This window comes from Balaenoptera acutorostrata, chromosome 1 (genome assembly GCF_949987535.1).
Source record: "Balaenoptera acutorostrata chromosome 1, mBalAcu1.1, whole genome shotgun sequence".
Lineage (NCBI taxonomy): Eukaryota > Metazoa > Chordata > Mammalia > Artiodactyla > Balaenopteridae > Balaenoptera > Balaenoptera acutorostrata.
The window spans coordinates 130,691,113-130,711,717 of record NC_080064.1 but is presented as its reverse complement, the minus strand read 5'-3'; the positions used below and the strand labels follow the sequence as shown (position 1 = coordinate 130,711,717).

At 41.0% G+C, this 20,605-nt stretch overlaps 1 protein-coding gene across 8 annotated transcripts in view; it reads left to right on the top strand.

Annotated features, from left to right (window-relative positions):
* The first annotated feature begins 418 nt into the window (after positions 1-418).
* SCYL3 (SCY1 like pseudokinase 3) overlaps positions 419-20,605 on the top strand; it is a 40,209-nt gene continuing 20,022 nt past the window's right edge. Inside the window, exons 1-6 of one of the 8 annotated variants that reach the window (XM_057546842.1) lie at positions 422-815; positions 1,886-2,026; positions 6,084-6,301; positions 15,491-15,676; positions 17,524-17,637; positions 19,601-19,657. In XM_057546842.1, coding sequence (XP_057402825.1) covers positions 6,137-6,301; positions 15,491-15,676; positions 17,524-17,637; positions 19,601-19,657 — 522 coding nt within the window. In that variant the 5' untranslated portion in view covers positions 422-815; positions 1,886-2,026; positions 6,084-6,136. Of the gene's footprint in view, positions 816-1,885; positions 2,027-6,083; positions 6,302-15,490; positions 15,677-17,006; positions 17,076-17,523; positions 17,638-19,600; positions 19,658-20,605 lie in introns of those variants that run through there. The other 7 variants (XM_057546874.1, XM_057546851.1, XM_057546836.1 and 4 more) reach the window with 7 other exon arrangements.

The following is a 20,605-nucleotide window of genomic DNA, read 5'->3' as shown; positions in this document are numbered from 1 at the left end:
AAATATACTGGGTTTGAGCCATGTAGTTTTAAAACTATCACGTATATTCATTCTATTCGCACAACACCCTATTAAGTAGAAACCATCAATATTAATAATAAGTACTATTAATATTAATAGTCCCAATTTGACTCTCTGCTGGTTTTAGCATAACTTCAGATTTCCCATTTGAAAGGGCTTCAGCCGGAATCACTTCCACCTCTGCCAGCTTCAGCTGCGGATCCGTACGACTTCCGCCCACGCAGCGCAGCCAATCAAGGCTGCGGGGTGAGCGACGTCACTCTCCCAAAAGTCCTCGCCAATTCCCAGAGTACTCCTCTTCTCCGTCCCGCCCCCTTTCTATTTGTCAGAGGCGACCGGCGGCCATTTTAGGTTCGGGCGGAAATCCAGTTAAGACCGTGCGGTTAAAAGCCTGAAAATTAAAATCAAAGCAAACTTGCAGGTTCAAGTCAGAGCCCAAAAGAAGAGACATCTTCACTGACCAACTAGGCGGCTAGGGACAGAGAGTGAACCGCAGGGCCAGCACCGCCGCCCATACTCAAGATGGCACCGGCCTGAGAATCACCGGCGCGGCCGCCCTATCTCAGTTCCGGGTTCTTTTGCCCCCCCCAGTGGTGGCGTTGTAGGGCTGAAGGCTGGCATCCTGTCCGGCTTCCGGACCCGTCTCTATGGTGCCGGAGAGACCGGACCTCAGAAGATTGTGGGTGTAGTGGCCAGAGTATCACGGGGGAGGCAAGGGTGGTTGGTGTCAGCAGGGGGCGAAGAGGGGACCGAAGCTAAGATCCTCGGCCGCCTCCCCCGCCGCCCTCCCGCAGGTAATAGGGAGCCCCGCGCTCCGTCCTCCGTTAGTGCGGGCCTGGGCCGCTGGGGAGGGGGCCGGGCCGGGAGCGAGGCGCGGGGGGGTGGGGGGAACGCGCGCCCCGCTCGCGGGTCCGCGCTTGGGGCCCGCTCGGGGGCGAGCTCGGCGTGGCGTCGCTGCCGGTTGAGCTCTGCTCCCGACCTCCGCGCAGTCTCCCCCTGCTTTTTGCGGGGCGCCCTGCTAACCTGGGCTTCGCGGGCGACCCCCGCCCGGGGCGGCGCTGGCGGCCGGAGCTATCGAAGGAAGCCGCGGAGCCCGGCCTCGCGGGCAGGTGTGGAAGGTGAGGGGCCAGCTAAGCGGGAGCGCCGCCACCGCCCCTCAGAGACCCAGGGGAGTCGCAGTCGGACCCCCGCTGGCCCCCAGCGCCCGCGCCCGGGCCGCCCTCTTCGCCGCGGGGGTGGGGCGAGTGTGCGCGGCGGGGCCGAGCCGCGGGGAGCCTGGGGTTGCGCCCGCGCTGGGATGCTGCCTTCATTCTCGATCCGAGACCAGTGCCAGGCCCCCAGAGGCCCAGCTGGTTCCTGTCTTTGGGTAGTGCATTTTGGTTAGAATGAAGATGAAACAGTTCTGGGAAAATCGTATGTAGGAAACCGTGTGAATACTTGGAGTTGGGTCCTGAATTGTGGAATCCCTGTTACTGCTCTTTTTAAGGACCTGTGTGCATACCCACATAACATCCCATGTCTTAGCTGAAATCATACTTAGTTCTTTCGCTACGCAAAGGCTTCATAATGTATTGCCGGACTGAGTTCAATATAGGGAATATATACGTGAAACAGATCAAAGCAAAGGGCCCGAAGTAATGTTATCACTAGATAACGAAATATCAATCAATACCAGGTGTCCTTTGAACTCACAGTGCAAGCCCTTATCGTTGGAACTTCCAAGCTGAGGGAGCTAGGATAGCGATCGTCTAGATTACTTGCTGTGAAAAGAACAGAGGGAGAGAGAGTTCCCCAGAGGACACTGATTTCTTAGTTTAGTGTATGAGTTGCCCAGTGACCTAGACAAGGGCTTTTAATCCCACAGGTGGCCCAGAAACTTGATGTGCTGCCCAAGGAAGCAAAAGGATGGAGGAAGACAGGTGAACAACATTTTAAAGAGAAGACCATCATGCGTATTCAAGTCAGAAACTGTGTACCCCACATTTTATTATAGAGAGTGGAGACGGTAAATTCTGCAAAATACCCATGCTAATATTAAAATATCCTTTTCTGCCTTTTTGTAACTTTTTAATTTCAAAGTTAAACGATTTGGTGTTTTCCCTTTTACTCCTCAAGACAAAAAGAGATAGTATTTTGGAAGTCCAGGTGTTATTGTTTATCAATATTACATTTCAGTAAGTCCATTTAGCTGAATTATCATTTTTAAAGCACTGTTGATAGCAACCGTTTTTGTGCCTCTTAGGGTACAGTTTTGTGGAGTTAAGAATTACTGCTTTAAGACCATCAAATTGCAGTCAACAGCACATCTTTTTGTTTCCCCCCTGACGAAGTTTGCAGTGGACATAGGCTATAACCCAGCTACTCTGTAAGCATTGCACGGATGGTATCAGTAGACTTCTGTCAACAGTAATCATGCTTTCAAACCAATAAAATGTCAGCCTTTTGAGTTCTCACAAGGAAGGGGTTCATTCCTTTCAATTTTTAAGTGGCATTTCTTGGGGTCTTAGACTCAAATACATACTGCTACGAAAAACTGCCAGTTTTAACCTCTTCCTAAAGCTTTTATAACCCTAAATTGTTAATGATCTTATAGTGGAATTCAGAATATTAAATGAAAGGTTAATAGGTGTTGTAAGGCCCAGTATTCCCACAAGAAGGTATTTTGCTATTTAGAAATGACTAAGTTCATTGAATGTCCATTGCTGTACCTCTTCTGACTGCCATTCATTCAGCCAGAGCCTGCCCCTGACTCTTGGGACCATTTTATCTCCTTTGGAGATTAATATTAAAGCTAAGTGAATGGCATGATTTTCTGCCAAGAAGATTATTTTCCTGCAGCAGTTCCTTATGTGTGGATTTTGGAAAGCTGTATGTGGCTAAGAGAGAGAAGGAAGTTAGACTAGCTTCAGATACACACTTTTCGAAGTAGGACTTCTCTAGCGCCTTCCTTTAGTCTGACTGGTTTTTCAGACAAGAGGAGTTAAAAAGAACTCCTGCTTATGAAATGGCAGTTGGTTTCAAAGAACATGGACCCATTCAGGCTACCTCAGGTGTGCCTCAGGCTGCCCATGATTGTAAGGGTGGCAGTGAGGCAGTGGATTTGAAGCTGGGCTTCTTGTATCCTTGAGTTGGAGTAGTAATGTGACGCTCTAAATCTAAGTTACTCTCCCAGTGTTTGCTTTTCCTTCTCCTGCTGCCAGCTGGCTTCCTCCGTACTTGCCAGGTTTCTGCTTTTACATGGCTTTGGCTTGCCATAGCCCTGACTCTACCTCATGGCCTCCTTTTACCTTCAGCTGTGCTGCTAACAGACAAAAATATCTCTTGTTCATTCAGATTCCTGGGGCAGACAGTGACTGTCCAGCTTAGCTCTTCATCCAGGTCATGGGTCCTAGAGATGGCTCATGTGTGATTAGACTGCCCTTTGGCCCAGGGTAGGCCCTTGACCCATAAACTGTGCCCAAGAAGAAGGCAGGTGCTAAACATGACCCTCCCGACTGGGGTGGGAGTGGGAGGTTGCTGCAGGCGCCACACCACCTCCAGAACAGGGGAATTAACGGTAATTGCTTTTCTCCAAGATCCTACATAAATGCTAATTTTGTTTGTAGTCCCAGTAGAAAGGTGAGTGTTACATACACAGGTGACCCTTGAACAACATGGGTTTGAACAGCACACGTCCATTTACATGCAGATTTTTTTCAATAAATATGCACTGCAGTACTTCACGGTCTGCAGTTGAATCCCCTGCGTTGGTTGAATCTACAGATGTGGAACTGCAGGTGTAGAGGATCAACTGTAAAGTTACACTCACACTTTTGACTGAGAAGGTGTTGGTGCCCTTAACCCCTGCGTCTTTTAAGGGTCAACTGTAGTTGAGATACTTTTTAATACTGTTTTTCGTTTTTTTTTTTTACTTCTCTCTATCATTCTTAAGAAAGAGAAATTGCTTGGTAGGTAGGAACTTAGTGAATCTGTTACAAATCCAGCTTAGTCCTTATCCTCAGAAACATTCTTGGGTTTAAAAAAAAAAAACATCAATTTTAGGTAGCTTTAGCCCTTATACGTGTTGTGTTCCTTATTCAGTGACGTATGTGGGTCTGTAGGCCCTTGAAATTCTCTGTTTGGGATATCTGTTTTGAGCAGCATTACATACTCTGATAACCTAGTAAGCGTTGTATGGAACTTCACCAAAGTGGAAAAAAATCCAAATAGAAGGTCAGTATATAATGATTCTTGGGTTTATATTTACCCAAAGGATACAGATTTTAAACTGAATTTTTTTAAAGATCCACATAGAATTTGGGGCTGTTTTTTAGAACTAGCAACTTGTTTCCCACACTGCCAGAGTTAGTAAGAACTCTTTTTATCTTTTATTTTTTAAATAATGGTAAAGCCAGAACTGAAAACTGACTGCCACAGACTTTTCAGACATGTGTTGTTTGGCCTATACAGGTTTAAAAACATTTGAGCCAATGTTGGAAAATAGGAAATTTCCACATAACTATACAGGCTCTTGGCTCTGTACGGTAAATGGTGTGACCTGCCAACTCTGAAATGACAGTCCTGGTTGGAACCTTGTGATGGTGGCTCCCATCAGAGTGCAAGCCCAGTCAGTAGGTACCTGTGCACACAGTAGGCCTTTTGCTATTCCACCAATACTGCTGCACTGCTGTGCATTGTCTTTTGTAACCATGTGAGTTTGTATCCCTGTTGTAAAGAAAGATATGCTCTTTTATGGAAGATTTGGGAGGTGCAGGCAGATGTATGTCTATGTTTTTATATATATATATGTGAATCATCCATGATCTGACGCCCACAACAAACCTCTGTTAATAGTTTACATATTTTTTTCTAGTCTGTGTGTGTGTGTGTATGCACGTGTATGTATATATATAGATAGCTATAGCTATAGATCACTCATCACTATAATCATAATCCAAATACCGAATATATCCATTCTCCCCAAAGTTTCCTTATACCCCTTTGTAATCCTTTCCTCTCCTGTGGCCCCTCTAACTGCCCTCACCCCAGGCAACCACTGATCTATTTTCTGTCATTATATAGTAGTTTGCATTTTCTGGCATCTCATGTACGTGTGGGTTGTCTTTTTTAAATTTTATTTATTTATTTATTTATGGCTGTGTTGGGTCTTCGTTTCTGTGCGAGGGCTTTCTCTAGTTGCGGCAAGTGGGGGCCACTCTTCATCGCGGTGCATGGGCCTCTCACTATCGCGGCCTCTCTTGTTGCGGAGACAGGCTCCAGACGCGCAGGCTCAGTAGTTGTGGCTCACGGGCCTAGTTGCTCCGCGGCATGTGGGATCTTCCCAGACCAGGGCTCGAACCCGTGTCCCCTGCATTGGCAGGCAGATTCTCAACCACTGTGCCACCAGGGAAGCCCCGGGTTGTCTTTTTAACATTTGAGATTATACAATTTTACATTTTCCCCTTTTTAGCCTAACTTTGAAGACAGTTACGGGATTGTACTTTTTCTTATGTTTATTGTCACTTGCGTTCAATGAGTAGTCTGTTTCCTTTCCTATTAATCCACAGGTGTTTTAGTGTTTTCTTGGTTTATATGCACTTTCCATTTGTTAACATGTTTTTCATCATTGTTAGAAATATTCTCCAGTTCGTATTGTTTTCCTTATAATTATACGTTATTTTAGACATGCAGAAGTTCATCATCTTTGAGTGATCAAGTTTTGCAACACTTTTCGTCTGCGAGGCAGGACATGAGTGGTTCTAGGGAGCAAGAGAGTTCTTACTCTGTATTTGATCGCCTTTCCACTGTGAAAGTTCTGCGTGTGCGCAGTGGGGGGTTGGGAGCAGCGGTAATTGCTTGTGTCTGTTTGATTAAGTGTATTTTCTCTAGAGCTGAAAGTTATTAATTGACAAGCATTGCAGGTAACTTGCTGAACATTTACTACTTCTGTTGTCAAACAGCCCATTTTATGAGGGTTGTAGGAACTAGTAGGGTTGAGTGCCTGGGTCTGAGTACTCGGCTATCTCTGGCTCATGTCTCAGATAGAAACTCAATGTTAGGCAATGTTTTCTGTTTTCTTTCAGGTCTGCTTGGCTTTAAGGAGGAGCTGCAGCACCCCTGCCTCACGGCCTAAGGGATGGGCTCAGAGAACAGCGCTTTGAAGAGCTATGCCCTGAAGGAACCACCGTTCACCTTACCCTCTGGACTTGCTGTTTACCCCGCTGTATTGCAGGATGGCAAATTCGCTTCGGTTTTTGTGTATAAGAGAGAAAACGAAGACAAGGTTAATAAAGCTGCCAAGGTACTGTAATAGGTGACTACCTAATAGTTAGTACTTTTTACTGTTGTCTTGTTTTCTATTAAAATATGAAATTAATGAACTTCAAAGGGGGTAGGTCATAAGGAATAGTATTTTTATTCATGTCCTTTAAAAATGTAGTTGCCCTTACTTCATGGGAATGTCTCCAACTTGCACGACAAGGTCAAGTACCATAGGTAAGCCAGAAGCTTATGCAACTCAGCGTGATAGCTCTTATCCTATTCTATTTTTTTAGTGAGAAAGTTTGGGAGGTGATTTTACATGGCTCATAGAAGATAAAGGGACTTACTCTAGCTTAGCAAAAATGCTGTAAGTATGGACATTTTAATCGGTGTATTGATGATGGACCTGGAAATTAAATATTTTAGGAACTGTAGCTACTGTTTTTTCTTTTCCTGAGGCATTGTGATGCTCCCAGAAAGAATGTGAAACTGGAATGTGGGACTGGATGCCCCAGAAAGAATGTGACCTGGGCTTTAGTTCTTGCCGAGGGAGCTTAGAGCGTTAACTTCTGGCGGCTTCAGTTTCCTCCTGCCTCACACCTCCTAAGTGCTCCTCCCAGTAAAGGGTGCCAGTGCCATGCTGGCTGACCTACTGTCAGGGGACCCTGGCCTCTTATTAGAAAAAGTGATTTCTCCTTGGAATATAATTAAAGAAAACAGCCCTAAGTGTCTTTTCAAATTTAGTGAAAACAAAGGTATTAGGTGATATTTCCTTGGATAGCTAGCTGCTTCTTTGGGTATTCAGGCATTCAGATTATCTTCAGGAAGGTTCTAAAAAGGCACGCATTAATTAACTCTTCGTTGTTTACTATGGCAGGCGTACTTTTCAGATTGATTTGGTATCTTTATTTTGTTAGAGTTATGATCTACGTACCTTGAGTCACTTTGTACTATCAACAAGAATGAAACATTGGTATCTATTTCATAGGTCTGTTTAAGTGGTTTGTACCTTTTTTTATGATTATAAAGGGCTATGTTATAGTATGTAATATTAGTAATATAATTTTGGCATTTTGTTTGTCACACCGGTTCAGTATTTGATGTCTCTGATCAGGCATGAAGTTAACAGTTGTAAGGTGGTTCCTGAGGAAAACGTTCCTCTCAGGATGCATTTTCCATTAATGGACTGTGGTAAAAAGTATAGCTGGCTGTTGTATTGCTAAGTAATTGTGCTTTTTGGTAAGACTACGTGTTTGTCTCTTTTCCATCCCAACTAGGAATTGTTAATAATTTTTTATTGTGATTTTGCAAAAGATAAAATGCCTTGCCTCCCTGTCTTATTAACTGTATGTGCAGTTAATATCTGACATACTTCCTGTTATTTTCATCTGATAAGGTTGCACATTTTTTTGGTAATAATTTAGAGCGACTGTTACTAGTAAAGTACTAGCGATTTACAATTCTTAGGGTTTTTTTCATCATACCATAAGATTTTTGAAAATTACATTAATCTTTATGGTGTAAGTACCAAGAAAGTAAAGCAACACAGGTCAAAAAGGTTCTAAAGAATGGAGCTAGAGTCTGTCATACAGAGTGAAGTAAGTCAGAAAGAGAAAAACAAATACAGTATGCTAACACATACATATGGAATCTAAGGGAAAATAAAGGTCATGAAGAACCTAGTGGCAAGACGGGAATAAAGACACAGACCTACTAGAGAATGGACTTGAGGATATGGGGAGAGGGTGGGATAAGATGTGACAGGGTGAGAGAGTGGCATGGACATATATACACTACCAAACGTAAAATAGATAGCTAGTGGGAAGCAGCCGCATAGCACAGGGAGATCAGCTCGGTGCTTTGTGACCACCTAGAGGGGTGGGATAGGGAGGGTGGGAGGGAGGGAGATGCAAGAGGGAAGAGATATAGGGATATATGTATATGTATAACTGATTCACTTTGTTATAAAGCAGAAACTAACACACCATTGTAAAGCAATTACACTCCAATAAAGATGTTTAAAAAAAAAAAAAAAGGTTCTAAAGGAAAGAAACAAAGACCTGCGCTCAATGTTGGAGGACTTCCGTGCTGTAGGAATTGCAAAGCTTGAGAGGGAGGATTTTTTCCCCCTTGGTATCTGTGCATACTCTTCTGAGCCATGACTGAGCCTTTTCAAGTAGTTCATACTTGTCTCTTATGTTCTTCAGGCCATTATGTGGCTTTGAATACCTGAGCCATGAACCTGAGAAATCTGAAATGGCAACAAAATGATAAGGAGTTTAGATGTAGGTTACAGTACTTGAGAAATGTATGGCATTGCGTCAGGTTTTAGGAACTTGATTTCTGAGATACCTGAAGTATTAAAACACCATAGGTCGCTTGCCTCACTTTCTCTAGAGTTCAGGCTCCAGTTCCACCACTGATAGTTCTAATGACCGTTTCAAGCAGATATAGCAGTGTTTTCCTTACCAAATATTGTTAGGTAGCGATTGTACTCTTCCTCCACTGTTGTAAATAAAAAATAACAATCACAGCACACTGTTCAACCTCTGAAAAAAGACGAAATGCAAGTATAACCTTTGGCCACAAAACAACATCAGAAATACTTCAGGTCCATCATATCTTCTCATCTTACCTTGAATTCATTAGCTACAATAGTATAACTTTCTCACTGGTGATTATGACTCATTTCTAACCAATAGCCTATAAGGAATGATAAATCCTGAGTCAGAACTCGGTTACTGCGGTTTGCTATAATATAATCTAAGTGCTTAGTTAGGGCTTCATGGTGAGTACAGGCTCAAAGAATGATTCCTGAGTGTCTTTATACCAAGCAGTCACGTCGGAGTAGGTATATAGATGCTATGTCAGTGCTCTGCTTAGTGCCTTAGGAGACATTATGCTCTTCTCCGTGATGGGTTCAGGCTGCTTTGTGGAAAGGTTGGTCAACATATTTGAGAACCACATTGTGTGGGCACGAGAAAGAGATAGAAGGGATGAATGCTGTGCCTGCATTCTGTTTGGAAAATGCTTTACTGCTCTTCCTTAAGTTGACATTTGCTTTCTGTTCCTCTCCCTCTCCAGCCCTTTGCTATGCTACTTACAACCCTCATTCCAGTAAATCAACTTCCCTACATCGTCAGCTTTTAAAAAATGATTTCCTTCCCCTGACGATCAAAATCTGGTTCTCTTACAAGGCTTCTAAGCGTCAGCGGCTCAGGAGAACTTGGGAAGTATTCCCCCCTCCCTCAGGTATGATGGGGTCACCAGGTGGAAGTGGCCCTTTGCCAGCTCCCACCACAGTTTTCAGACTTCACAGTCTCATCCTTTCTTCTCTAAATATCTGTCAAAGCCTCTTGTCTGAACTCCAGATCTATATTTCCACCTGCCTCTTGAATATCTCCACCTGGGTATTCCAGCAGCACCCAAATGCAGGCTTTCCAACATAGAAATCTTTTTTTTTTTTAACTTTTTATTTTATATCTAAGTATAGCCGATTAATAATGTTGAGATAATTTCAGGTGCACAGCAAAGGGACTCAGCCATACATATCCGTGTATCCATTCTCCCCCAAACTCCCCTCCCATCCAGGCTGCCACATAACATTGAGCAGAGTTCCCTGTGCTATACAGTAGCTCCTTGTTGGTTATTTATTTTAAATATAGCAGTGTGTACATGTCATCAACTCACTAACTATCCCTTCCCCACCCCCAGTAACCATAAGTTCTTTAAGTCTGTGAGTCTGTTTCTGTTTTGTAAATAAGTTCATTTGTATCATTTCTTTTCCAATTCCGCATATAAGGGATATCATACCATATTTCTCTTTCTCTGTCTGACTTCACTCAGTATGACAATTTCTAGGTCCATCCATGTTGCTGCAAATGGCATTATTTCATTCTTTTTAATGGCTGAGTAATATTCCATTGTATATATGTACCACATCTTCTTTATCCATTCCTCTGTCAATGGACATTTAGGTTGCTTCCATGTCTTGGCTGTTGTAAACAGTGCTGCAATGAACATTGGGGTACATGTATCCTTTCGGACCATGTTTTTCTCTAGATACATGTCCAGGAGTGGGATTGCAGGGTCATATGGTAGCTCTGTTTTTAGTTTTTTAAGGAACAACGTAGAATTCTTTATTCCTTTCCCTTTCTGCATTTTATTCCTAGTTTATGATCTAACCTACAGGCAGTGGGCATTTAAAGACAGAACATACTTACCGTCTTTGTCTCAGATTTGCATCTTAAGGGTACAAGGAAGAATATTTCTCCCTGAAGATTCTTGCCCTCTAGTATAGGCATCTTGTTATTTTGTCATTATTTCTTTAATAGAGTAAAATTAAGGCTTTCTCCCTGTCTTAAAACTTGCAAGTGAATTTGATCTATAGTTAAGAACTACTACTTTGTGTTGTTTTCAAAGTGAAGTAGCAAATTAGAGGTAGAATGGTGATGAAAAGTTAAGCCCCTAAGGCTTGAATTAATTCTCTGGGTAACTGATTCCTGAAAAATAGGGATAGTTTATATTCAAGACTAGAGTCACACACTTAACATCTCTGTGTGGGCATAGATAAGTATACATATTGGCACATTATCTAGTACTACTCATATTTAATAATAAAGGCCCTTACTCAGAATCCTTTTTCAGAGACCAGCACCTAGTACAGTGAATGAGATGTGATAGGCATTCAGTAACTTTGGGACAAATGCTTTCAAGTCACTCTCATCTGACAGCAGTCACCTGTCTTCACCAGAACAAGAGCCATTTATGTCTTTAATTGATGTTCATTGAGAAAATATCCTAGTTACACTTAGCAAATACCTCTTGTTGTTCCCTCTGTTCTTTGGAGCAGCAGAAGCTTGGATCTATTTGATTCGTAACTGCTAACCTTTCCTGTGAATCTGTGCATAATTTTTGCATAACGTTGTGTGTGCCAAAGGGGAGTGACAAGTAAGGTTTTTGCTAAGTTAAGAGCTTTGTTCAGAATCATGCAAGAGTTATCCCATTCTTCATTCAACACACAAGAAGTCACTTCGGATAAAGAATTTTGCTGGTCATGTAAGGTTAAAAGGATAAACAGAAGCAAAATAGAACATATTATTTATTAATCAGGTGAACATTTATTGACTGTGTATTTTCATGCCAGCACTGAACCAGGTAGCATTCCTTCTGACTTACTAGTCTGCCCTGAGTATTAGAAGGAGAATAAAAGAAGGTTTAAAACCAAAGGAGAATAATTAGAGCCCTAAGACACAAAAGGTGAGTGAAGACTTTTTCCTGAACAGGCGAAAATGAAGTATTTCATGTTTGGCTTGCAAATTATTTGAAATGTTTCTTATAATGAAAATATGAAAGAGGCTGCATAATTTTACTTGGAAACCACAGCTCCAGAGATACCTGTAGGAAGTTCTCTTCATTTAACACACACGCATTCAACCAACCTGCTAGCACAGTTCTTGGCTTATCTGGACCTTTGCTGTATTTATATGGGTATGTATGGATTGTTTTAAAAGCTGATATACAAATTAATGGTTTATAATTGCTAGTTAAAAAAATTTTCTTAACTCTTTGTTGTTTATTAGAGTAAATCAGGGGAGGGTAACAGCTTCCTTCTTAAGAATAAACAAAAAATCCTATTGGGGCTATCCCCAGAGTTGGCAAAATTTGAGATAAGAAAATAAATTGGGCAAATCAATCCACTCAGAAGATTCTCCTATGATCTTACCTGGGAGAAGTTTAATAGACAAATGTGAGGTGACTGATATAAAACTTGTACCAATGCTGGGTTATGGGCTCTTAAACTATCCCATGTTCTTCTGAGAAGACGTTTTGGAACATTCCAAACTAACTGCTTATTTGTGAAAATGAAACCTGATATTATATTGGGGGCTGTTCTCCAAGTGAAATTTTCCATCAGTCTCCTCCCAATTTGATGATTGGTTTACAAGGCTTCCCCAATGTCCAGTGGATTGTACAGGGTAGAACTCGGAGATTTAAAGTCATGTAATTTCTTTTAGAAAAACTGGGTGATTTGTAAGGAAAACCACCAATCCAGCATTTAAGTTTTGCTGTAAATACATGATAAGATTATTACCTGGGTTGGGAATTTTGGCTTATGGATCTCCTAAGTTACTCAGGTCAAATTTTAGGGGGTAAACAGCATGGGTGGAGATTGGAAAAATCTGGATCTCTTAAGTCTGTTATAAAACCAACCAGGGAAGGAAAGCAACTCAACAGAATTAACCTCTCGTGTTCAGACACAAAATTGTTTTATATTTGTCATCCATCTGTGTATACTCTTTGTCTGCTAAGAAAATAGGACAAAGGAAAAAGGTGTGTGTTTTGGGGGAGAATACTCCGTATTAGGAGGTTCTAAAGTGGGTTATCCATACCCTAGGGATTGTGCAGTATGATTCATTGCCATTTGGGGAAAATATATCAAGAATGTCTATTTAAGTTTACCTTTAATCTTTTATTTTGGTACTTTCTCTTTTTTTCCATTTATTTATTTTTGGCTGCGTTGGGTCTTCGTTGCTGCACACGGGCTTTCTCTAGTTGCAGCGAGCAGGGGCTGCTCTTCGTTGTGGTGTGCGGGCTTCTCATTGCGGTGGCTTCTCTTTGTTGAGGAGCATGGGCTCTAGGTGTGTGGGCTTCAGTAGTTGTGGCATGAGGGCTCAGTAGTTGTGGCTTGCGGGCTCAGTAGTTGTGGCGCATGGACTTAGTTGCTCTGTGGCATGTGGGATCTTCCCAGACCAGGGCTTGAACCTGTGTCCCCTGCATTGGCAGGCGGATTCTCAACCACTGCGCCACCAGGGAAGTCCTGGTACTTTCTGTTTTGAGGGTGTTTTATAGTAGTATATGCATTTTATATATATAACATATATATACACAATATATATTATACGTTCATATAATATATATCATGCATAAGCTACATATTTAACCTTTTTACTGGTGTGAAGTGTGTGAACAAAAACCTTTGACGATCACTTTTCTAGATGATAAAAAGAAGTTTTAAAGATGGTTGAATATTTTAGTATTTTTTAGTATTCCATTTTAATTTATCTTGACTTGGGGTCTGTATTTCTTTATTTTTTTAAAATGGTTGCACTAAGGACTTCAGTATACATAACTAACTTTTAATAGTCTACTTTTGGTTAGTATTGTACCACAGTCAAATAAAATGTAGAAGCCTTGGAATCATATAGGTGTCTCCAGCCCCCAACCCTGCCGTTCTTTGGTTACATATATATCAACTGTACGTGCACACTAGCACACAGGCATACATATACATCACACACATTGAAAATCTCACCAGGCAGTGTTAACAATATTTACTTTATGTAGGCATCTATATTTTAAATAAGGAGTAAAAAGTAACCTTCAAATTTATCCTGAGGTTTATTATTTCTGATTTCTGTTGCTCTTCCTTCACTCCTGAAGATCTAAGTTTCCCTTTGATATCATTTCCTCTTCAGCTTGAAGAACTTTAACATTTTTGTAGAGCGAATCTTGTAGCAACAACTTTTCTATTTTCCATGATCAAAAATGCCTTTATTTTGCCTTCTTTCCTAAAGGATATTTTTGCTAGATACAGAATTCAGGGTTGATCTTTTTTTTTTTCTTTCTCTGCTTTAAAGGTAGTTCCTCTTTGTCTTTTGGACTCTGTTTTCTTATGAGAAATTAGTATCATTCAGTTTGTTATTTCTCTCCACCTGTGTTGTTTTTCTCTAGCTGCTTCCAACATTTTTTAATATATCTTTGATTTTCAGCAGTTTGATCATAATGTAGTTCTATTTATCCTATTTGGTGTTCATTGAAGTTCTTAAGTCTGTAAACTTAAGTATTTGGCCAAATTCGGGAAGTTTTCAGCCATTATATTTTTTAGCCCCAATTCTCTCTTCTTTCTTTTTCGGAACTCCGATTATATGCATTAAATTTTTTGTTATCGTCACCCAGTTTTCTAAAGCTCTGATCTTTTTTTTTTTTTTTTTTAATACTTTTTCCTCTTTGTTCTTTAGATTGGTTAACATCTTCAGGTTTACTGACTCTTGCCTCTGTCATCATCATTCTGTTTTTCAGTCCATCCATTTAATTTTTTTTTTTGCAATATTTTATTTTTAATTTCCAAAATTTCCATTTAGTTCTTTTATGTAACATTCATGTCTCTTCTGAGAACTTCTATCTTACCACTTATCTCATAACTGTTTCCTTTACCTCCAGGGGGAATTGTTATAGTAGCTGCTTCAAATTCTTTCTGATAATTCTCTCTCTGGTCTATCTGGTGGTCAATCTTGGGGTTGATGTTTGTTGGTTGTCTTTTCATATTTTCATGGTTCTTTGTCAGTTGAGTGACTTTGGATTGCATTCTGGGCATTTTGAATGTCCTGTTGCATAGACCTTGGTTCTGCTGTAATCCTCTGGAGAATATTGATGTTTTCTGTTTGCAGGCAGTCAGTCCCCTTGGGTTCAAGCTGCTGCTGCTGCTTCTTTTTTTTTAACTACTCTCCTACCACCCTTCCTGTGCATGGTAGTTCAAACCTTAGTTCATTTCTCAAAACTTTGCTGTGCTCGTTTGGGTCTGTCCTGTGCGTGTTTGGTTCAGGGGTTAGTCTGAGACCTGCATAGGTATACAGATAACTAGGGCATCTCCTTTTCCCTCCCTTAGCCCTCTCTCCTCTGGGGCAGCTTCCTCATACTCAGCCCTGCTTTGGTTCTCCTGGCCAGAAAGATGGCAAGGTTTCTCTCAGAGTTTTAGCCACCTTTGCTGCACTGCTCTGCACCTGGGGACCGCCTTCAGTGCACAGCTGTGAGAAGGGACATTCCCTGAACCGGGAAACTCCCCCCAGTGGGTGACTCCCCTCCATAATCTACGTGTTTTTGTTTACTTTTCAGAGTTCTTAGGTAGTTGTTTTTGGCACTTTGTTAGGAGTTTATAGCAGTAATCATTGGAGATCTAGGATCTTGGGGGGCTTACCCTCCCATAATGGAACTGGAATTCTCTGTAGAGTAATGTAAATGTTGGTAAGGTGAATACTGTCAGAGCAAGTCACGTATTCTTCTCTGCCTTTTTTGAAACTTGGCGGGGGTAGGTGGGAGAGGTAGGGAGCTGGAAAAGACCTTGAATGTAAGAATACATTTTCTGACTTGACTACAATGTTAATGAAACTATAGTTAATCTTGTTTTGAGTCATTAACTTCACCAACTCTTCTGTTTATATTTTTAAAGCACTTGAAGACACTTCGTCACCCGTGCTTGCTAAGATTTTTATCTTGCACTGTGGAAGCAGATGGTATTCATCTTGTCACTGAGCGAGTGCAGCCTCTGGAAGTGGCTTTGGAAACATTGTCTTCTGCAGAGGTCTGTGCTGGGATCTATGATATATTGCTGGCTCTTATCTTCCTTCATGACAGAGTAAGTAACCTGGACACAGTCTGCCTCACAGGCTTTCATGTAGACCAGGGGTGGGGTGGTGGGAGGAGGCTGACACATGGGGTAGTGCTGGTGAATTACGGTATCTGTAGAAATCGTAAGTTACTATTCTTATCAGAAGGCTACCTGAGGGAAAACAGCATATAAGATGCTACAGACAGACAGGTGGTTTGGGGAACAGGCAACAAGTTCTTTGTCCCTGGGCAGTTATTTATAGAACTTTATTTCAGTTTACTATAGTCTCTCTAGTTTTCGATAAGTCTTTACATAAAAATAGCTACAGCTGGTATTTGTTATTAAGTCAAGATAAAGGTTTAGTAACATCGGTGCTGCTGATGGACCAACGTTCCTATTTGTTTTCAGGAGTGTTTTTTTTTTTTAGATTTTAAAGAAAGAAATTACCATTTCTTAGAAAGAGGCAGAGTTTTACACACCCCTTTCCATTCAAGTAGGTGGTACCAAAGAGAGAGAGCCCCTAACACTGTGGCAATGTTTGCTATGAAGGAGATAGAGTATTTTGTTTACTTCTTGTTTATTTCTTAACGGTATTATTGAGCTACTATTTGTTAATGGAATTTACATTCTAAAGTATTAAGGCCTTTGGCAGCCCCCCTCCCCCACCCCCCCAGATTTAAAAACACCAGTTGTAAGTTAGAAGCACTTGCATTTGACTCATCTTAATGTGTTTTTAAAACATTTTCTGTTATTGGGAGACAGACTCGCCAAATATCACTTTGGATTTATCATCTCTTAAAGTATGTCTAAGATTCACATAAGTAGAATTATTAATGCCCCACTGTGGAGGAATATTTTCTTTGTTGGAGAAATGCATGAATGTGGTAAAAAGTTTGAATAGTATGAGAGTGCAGATAGGGAAAAACAAGTCCCTGCCTCATCCTTGAATCCAGCGCCCTACTTCTCTCCATCGACAACCATGATGATCAGTGTGTTAGTCCAGAGATATTCCGTGTGTGTAGAAAGCAGATATCTCTGTGCTTATTCTCCTTTGCTTTTTCTCAAGCGGAAACACACCATGCATACTATTTTAAGCTTTCCTTTAAAAAATATATAACTTGGAGTGTTTTATATAAAAACGTGTACATATTTGATCTGGTGGGTAGAATATTTAAAATGCACTTATCTACTGGAATAATTTCTGGTTTGGAGAAAAACATACTTCAACCCTGTTCTCGTTTTCTTCTTCCCTCTCATTTATTTGACTGTACTATTTTTTATAGTTTTAAATTTGGCTCTTCTGTGGTCTGTGGGATATTTCTGGTGGTCCTTATCATTCCATTTTCCTCTTCTTCAGGCAGAATTTTTTTAATGCCTACTGACAAGATTTCAGGTGAAGTGGATCTGGGTTCGTGATAGAATGTAGGTGAGAAAGAATTTAGAGGAGAAAATTAATACAATAACCTATGGGAGCAAAGATAAATTGTACCTTTAAAGGCATTTGAAGCATACAATGTAGGTTAAAAAGACTTGCAAATTTATGTTTAAGGACACTTGTATCTCCTGACTCCTATGGAGATGGGGTTGTGTAATACCTGTGCAGTGGCTTTTACGTCTTTATTAACCTGCCTCACCAGGCAGGGGGAGATAAGCCTTTCTATTGTGTTTTTTCCCTTTTTTCTAACCTCATAATGTTTAAGCAGCCTCATTCAATTCGTCATTCCTTAAAGTTGTAGTTCTGTTTATTATGCCACAAGTAGGAAGACTTGCCATAATTTTTTTTTTTTTTTTTTTTTGGTAATGAGTACTTAGTTTTTTAAAACTTCTGCTCAGAAAATTGGAGTGGCAGTCTTCTCCCTGTTCTGTTTTTCCAGGGACACCTCACACACAACAATGTCTGTTTATCATCTGTGTTTGTGAGTGAAGACGGGCACTGGAAGCTGGGAGGAATGGAAACAGTCTGTAAAGTTCCTCAGGCCACACCAGAGGTAAGCCAGGTGACAGGCCCTCTTTGTTATTCAGAATTTGATAGCATTTTGGTGTGTGGTTCTCCCCTAGGGACTTTCCTTCAATGTTAGTGTGATCTCAGATTCGGAGACTTGACTTTTTTGTCAATACTCATATTCATAGAATTGTAGAATTCATAGAACTCTCCAGGGGGAGACTAGGAGTCATTTATTCTTTTCTCCTCATTCTATAGTTGAGGAATCAGACTGAAAGAGGTAGAGTGGCTTAGTCAAATTTTTAATTAAATGCCCGTCCTCTGTGCTCCTGTAGTAGCCTGTACTTAATTTTCCCATTGAATGTTTAATGTTGAAATTACCGTCATGTGTCTGTCTTCTTTACTAGTGGTTGAGCTTCTTGAGGGTGATAGTCTCGTATACTTATCTTTATATATCCACCTAGAATAGTGCCTGGTACATATTAGGTACATTAGAAATGTTCATTGAACAATCGTTCAAGTTGTCCAGAGTCATACGTCATATCTTAAGAGCTGGCATCAGGAGCTGTGCATCTCAGCTCCTCCTAGTGGGGTGTGTTGTTGCTGCCTGTGGTACTTCTTGAACAGTAATTTTGTCTGACAGTGATCTACATATTCCCCTCCTGGGTTGAGCAACCTTGCTATTCTCTGTTTTGTTTCCTGTTTTCACCATCTTGCATGTTGCCACTAGACTTAACTCTTTTTAAAACAGAAAAACCACTCCCATCATAATTTCCCTATTGACAGGGTGACTCCCTGACTTCCTGGCTCGGCCTAATTTCCCTTGTTCCCTTGTGTGCAGCTTCCACACGGGGGCCTTGTTGCATGTGCACCTTCAGGGGCTCTGGCTCAATTCAAATGCTCCTTCCACCACGAAGACATTCCTTTATTATTTCTGCCCCTGTTGATCACTTTCTTCTCAGAAGTCAGCTTCCATCTAATTAGTATACCAGGACATAATTCTTCCTGTGGGGTTCATCCCAGATTCTTTACCATGGCATACAAGGCCCTTCACAGTCTCCTCCCCAGCCTACCTTTAGCTCCGTTTACCACTCAGTTATTGAGCTACACTCCGCTTGCATCCTGTTCCACGCAGCTCAGCTGTGTTCTCATGGGTGGTCCTCCTTCACCCTCTTCTTTCTTTGTGTGCCTTCTTTCTTTCTGTTGCTGGGATGCCTTTCTTCCCCTGGGTTCTCTGCAGGATGTAAGATCGGGCTGACGCCTAGCTGAAGTCTAGATCTGGCTAAGTCTCCTCTTTATGAAGCCCTCCCCCAGGCGTTCCCTACCCAACAAGAGTAGTTCCCTCCTGGGCTTCCATGGCACTCAGCCAGCACACGTTATCGAAGTTCTTAGTTTACGTTCTAGGTTGCGAGCACCTGGTTGGGGGCGGGGATTTATTGCATTCATTTTGTATTCCTGGTGCCCTAAATGGCGCTTGGGACATATAAGCTCTTGAAAAATAATCTTTGAATCAGTGAATGAATGTACTTGTTCTGTGGATGTTGGCTTTGTCTCTGTAGTTTATAAGGTCCTCATATATCTCATGTGACAGCAAACCTTATGATTGACTTGACTCAGTGAGCAGATTAATGATAGATTTGTTCTCCGCTAGAGAAGCCTTTTATTTGTTAGTATCTGTGCAGGATGAGAAAGAAGTATTTCTAATTCCCTTATAAGGAAATCAGTTACAGAGATGCCTCTGAACACCAGAGGGTTTCTGTTAAACCAGCTGAAGGGGAAAGGAAAGGGAACTGATAATTTATTTTCCACTAAGCCTTGTGCCATGCCAGGTACTGTGTCTACATTTTTCAGTTATCAAGATTTTAAATTTATGCATTTAATGTGTGGCATTGGTTTGAAGGTTTCATTGCTGCTGTTTCCATTGCTTTTTGCTTTTGTAACTTAATGTAAGAGATTGGTTCACCAAACATACGCTTGAATTACTTTCCTTAATTTATTTCTCTGTCTAGTTTCTAAGGAGTATTCGGTCAGTAAGGGACCCAGCATCTATCCCTCCTGAAGAGATGGTAAGAGGATACGCTTCAGATGTAATGAAGGCTTCTTTGTGTAACTGAGTATGAAACTTTAAAAAAACCTTTCCTCTGCCCACCTCTTTCTTTGCTAAGTTATAGACGCCTCATAATTCCTCTGGCCTTGAAGGCTTCTAAGATTTATTGTATCATCACAGCAGAAAGCCTTTTTCTTGACACTCAGCTTACATTTGTTGGTCATATAGACACCTGTGATAGTGCTTAAAGATAAGAGGTACCTCAGTGAGCAGGGTTGGCGCTTCGTAGCTATTTCATGGTAAGTCTTTGTACATTATTGGAAGCCATGAGAGCTGAGGAAGCGAGACCCGAGCCCTTTTCTGTGCTTCACCCAACTAGTCATCTGCCTATCTGGCCATTAGTTGGGATTCCAAGATGTAAGGAAGAGCAATTATTAATATTATGGTGCTGGTAAAGAAAGAGTGTATTTACCAGTAAATTCAAAAGCAGCTGCTTTCTCTAAATTTGTTCTTAACCACTATAGACATTGACCCCCAAAGACATATTTAGTGTGCTTTACAGGAAATACAAACCCAACTATAAACTTAAGTATAAACCTAAGACTTGAAATAACTCAGGTTTATTCAAATCAGTACTATGTATATATAGTAGTGTTTTTCAAACTGATGATTTGTGGGTTTTGAATCAATTTAGGGGTCCTGACCAGCATTTTAAGGGAGAAAAAGAAAGGAATAAAATAGAAAATATCATTGGACATCTTGGGTAGTAAAGCTAAGTACTGTTTTATGAAACTTTTGTTTCTGATATGTATTTATACATGTATATGCATATGTTGATAATGATAATTATAATTTTTTTTCTCTGGTTTGCAGTCAAAAATATTTTTGAAAGCCACAGACATATATTCTGACCTTTTTTTCTTTTTGCCCTTGTTTGATATGATTAGTATCTTTGATAAATTCTATT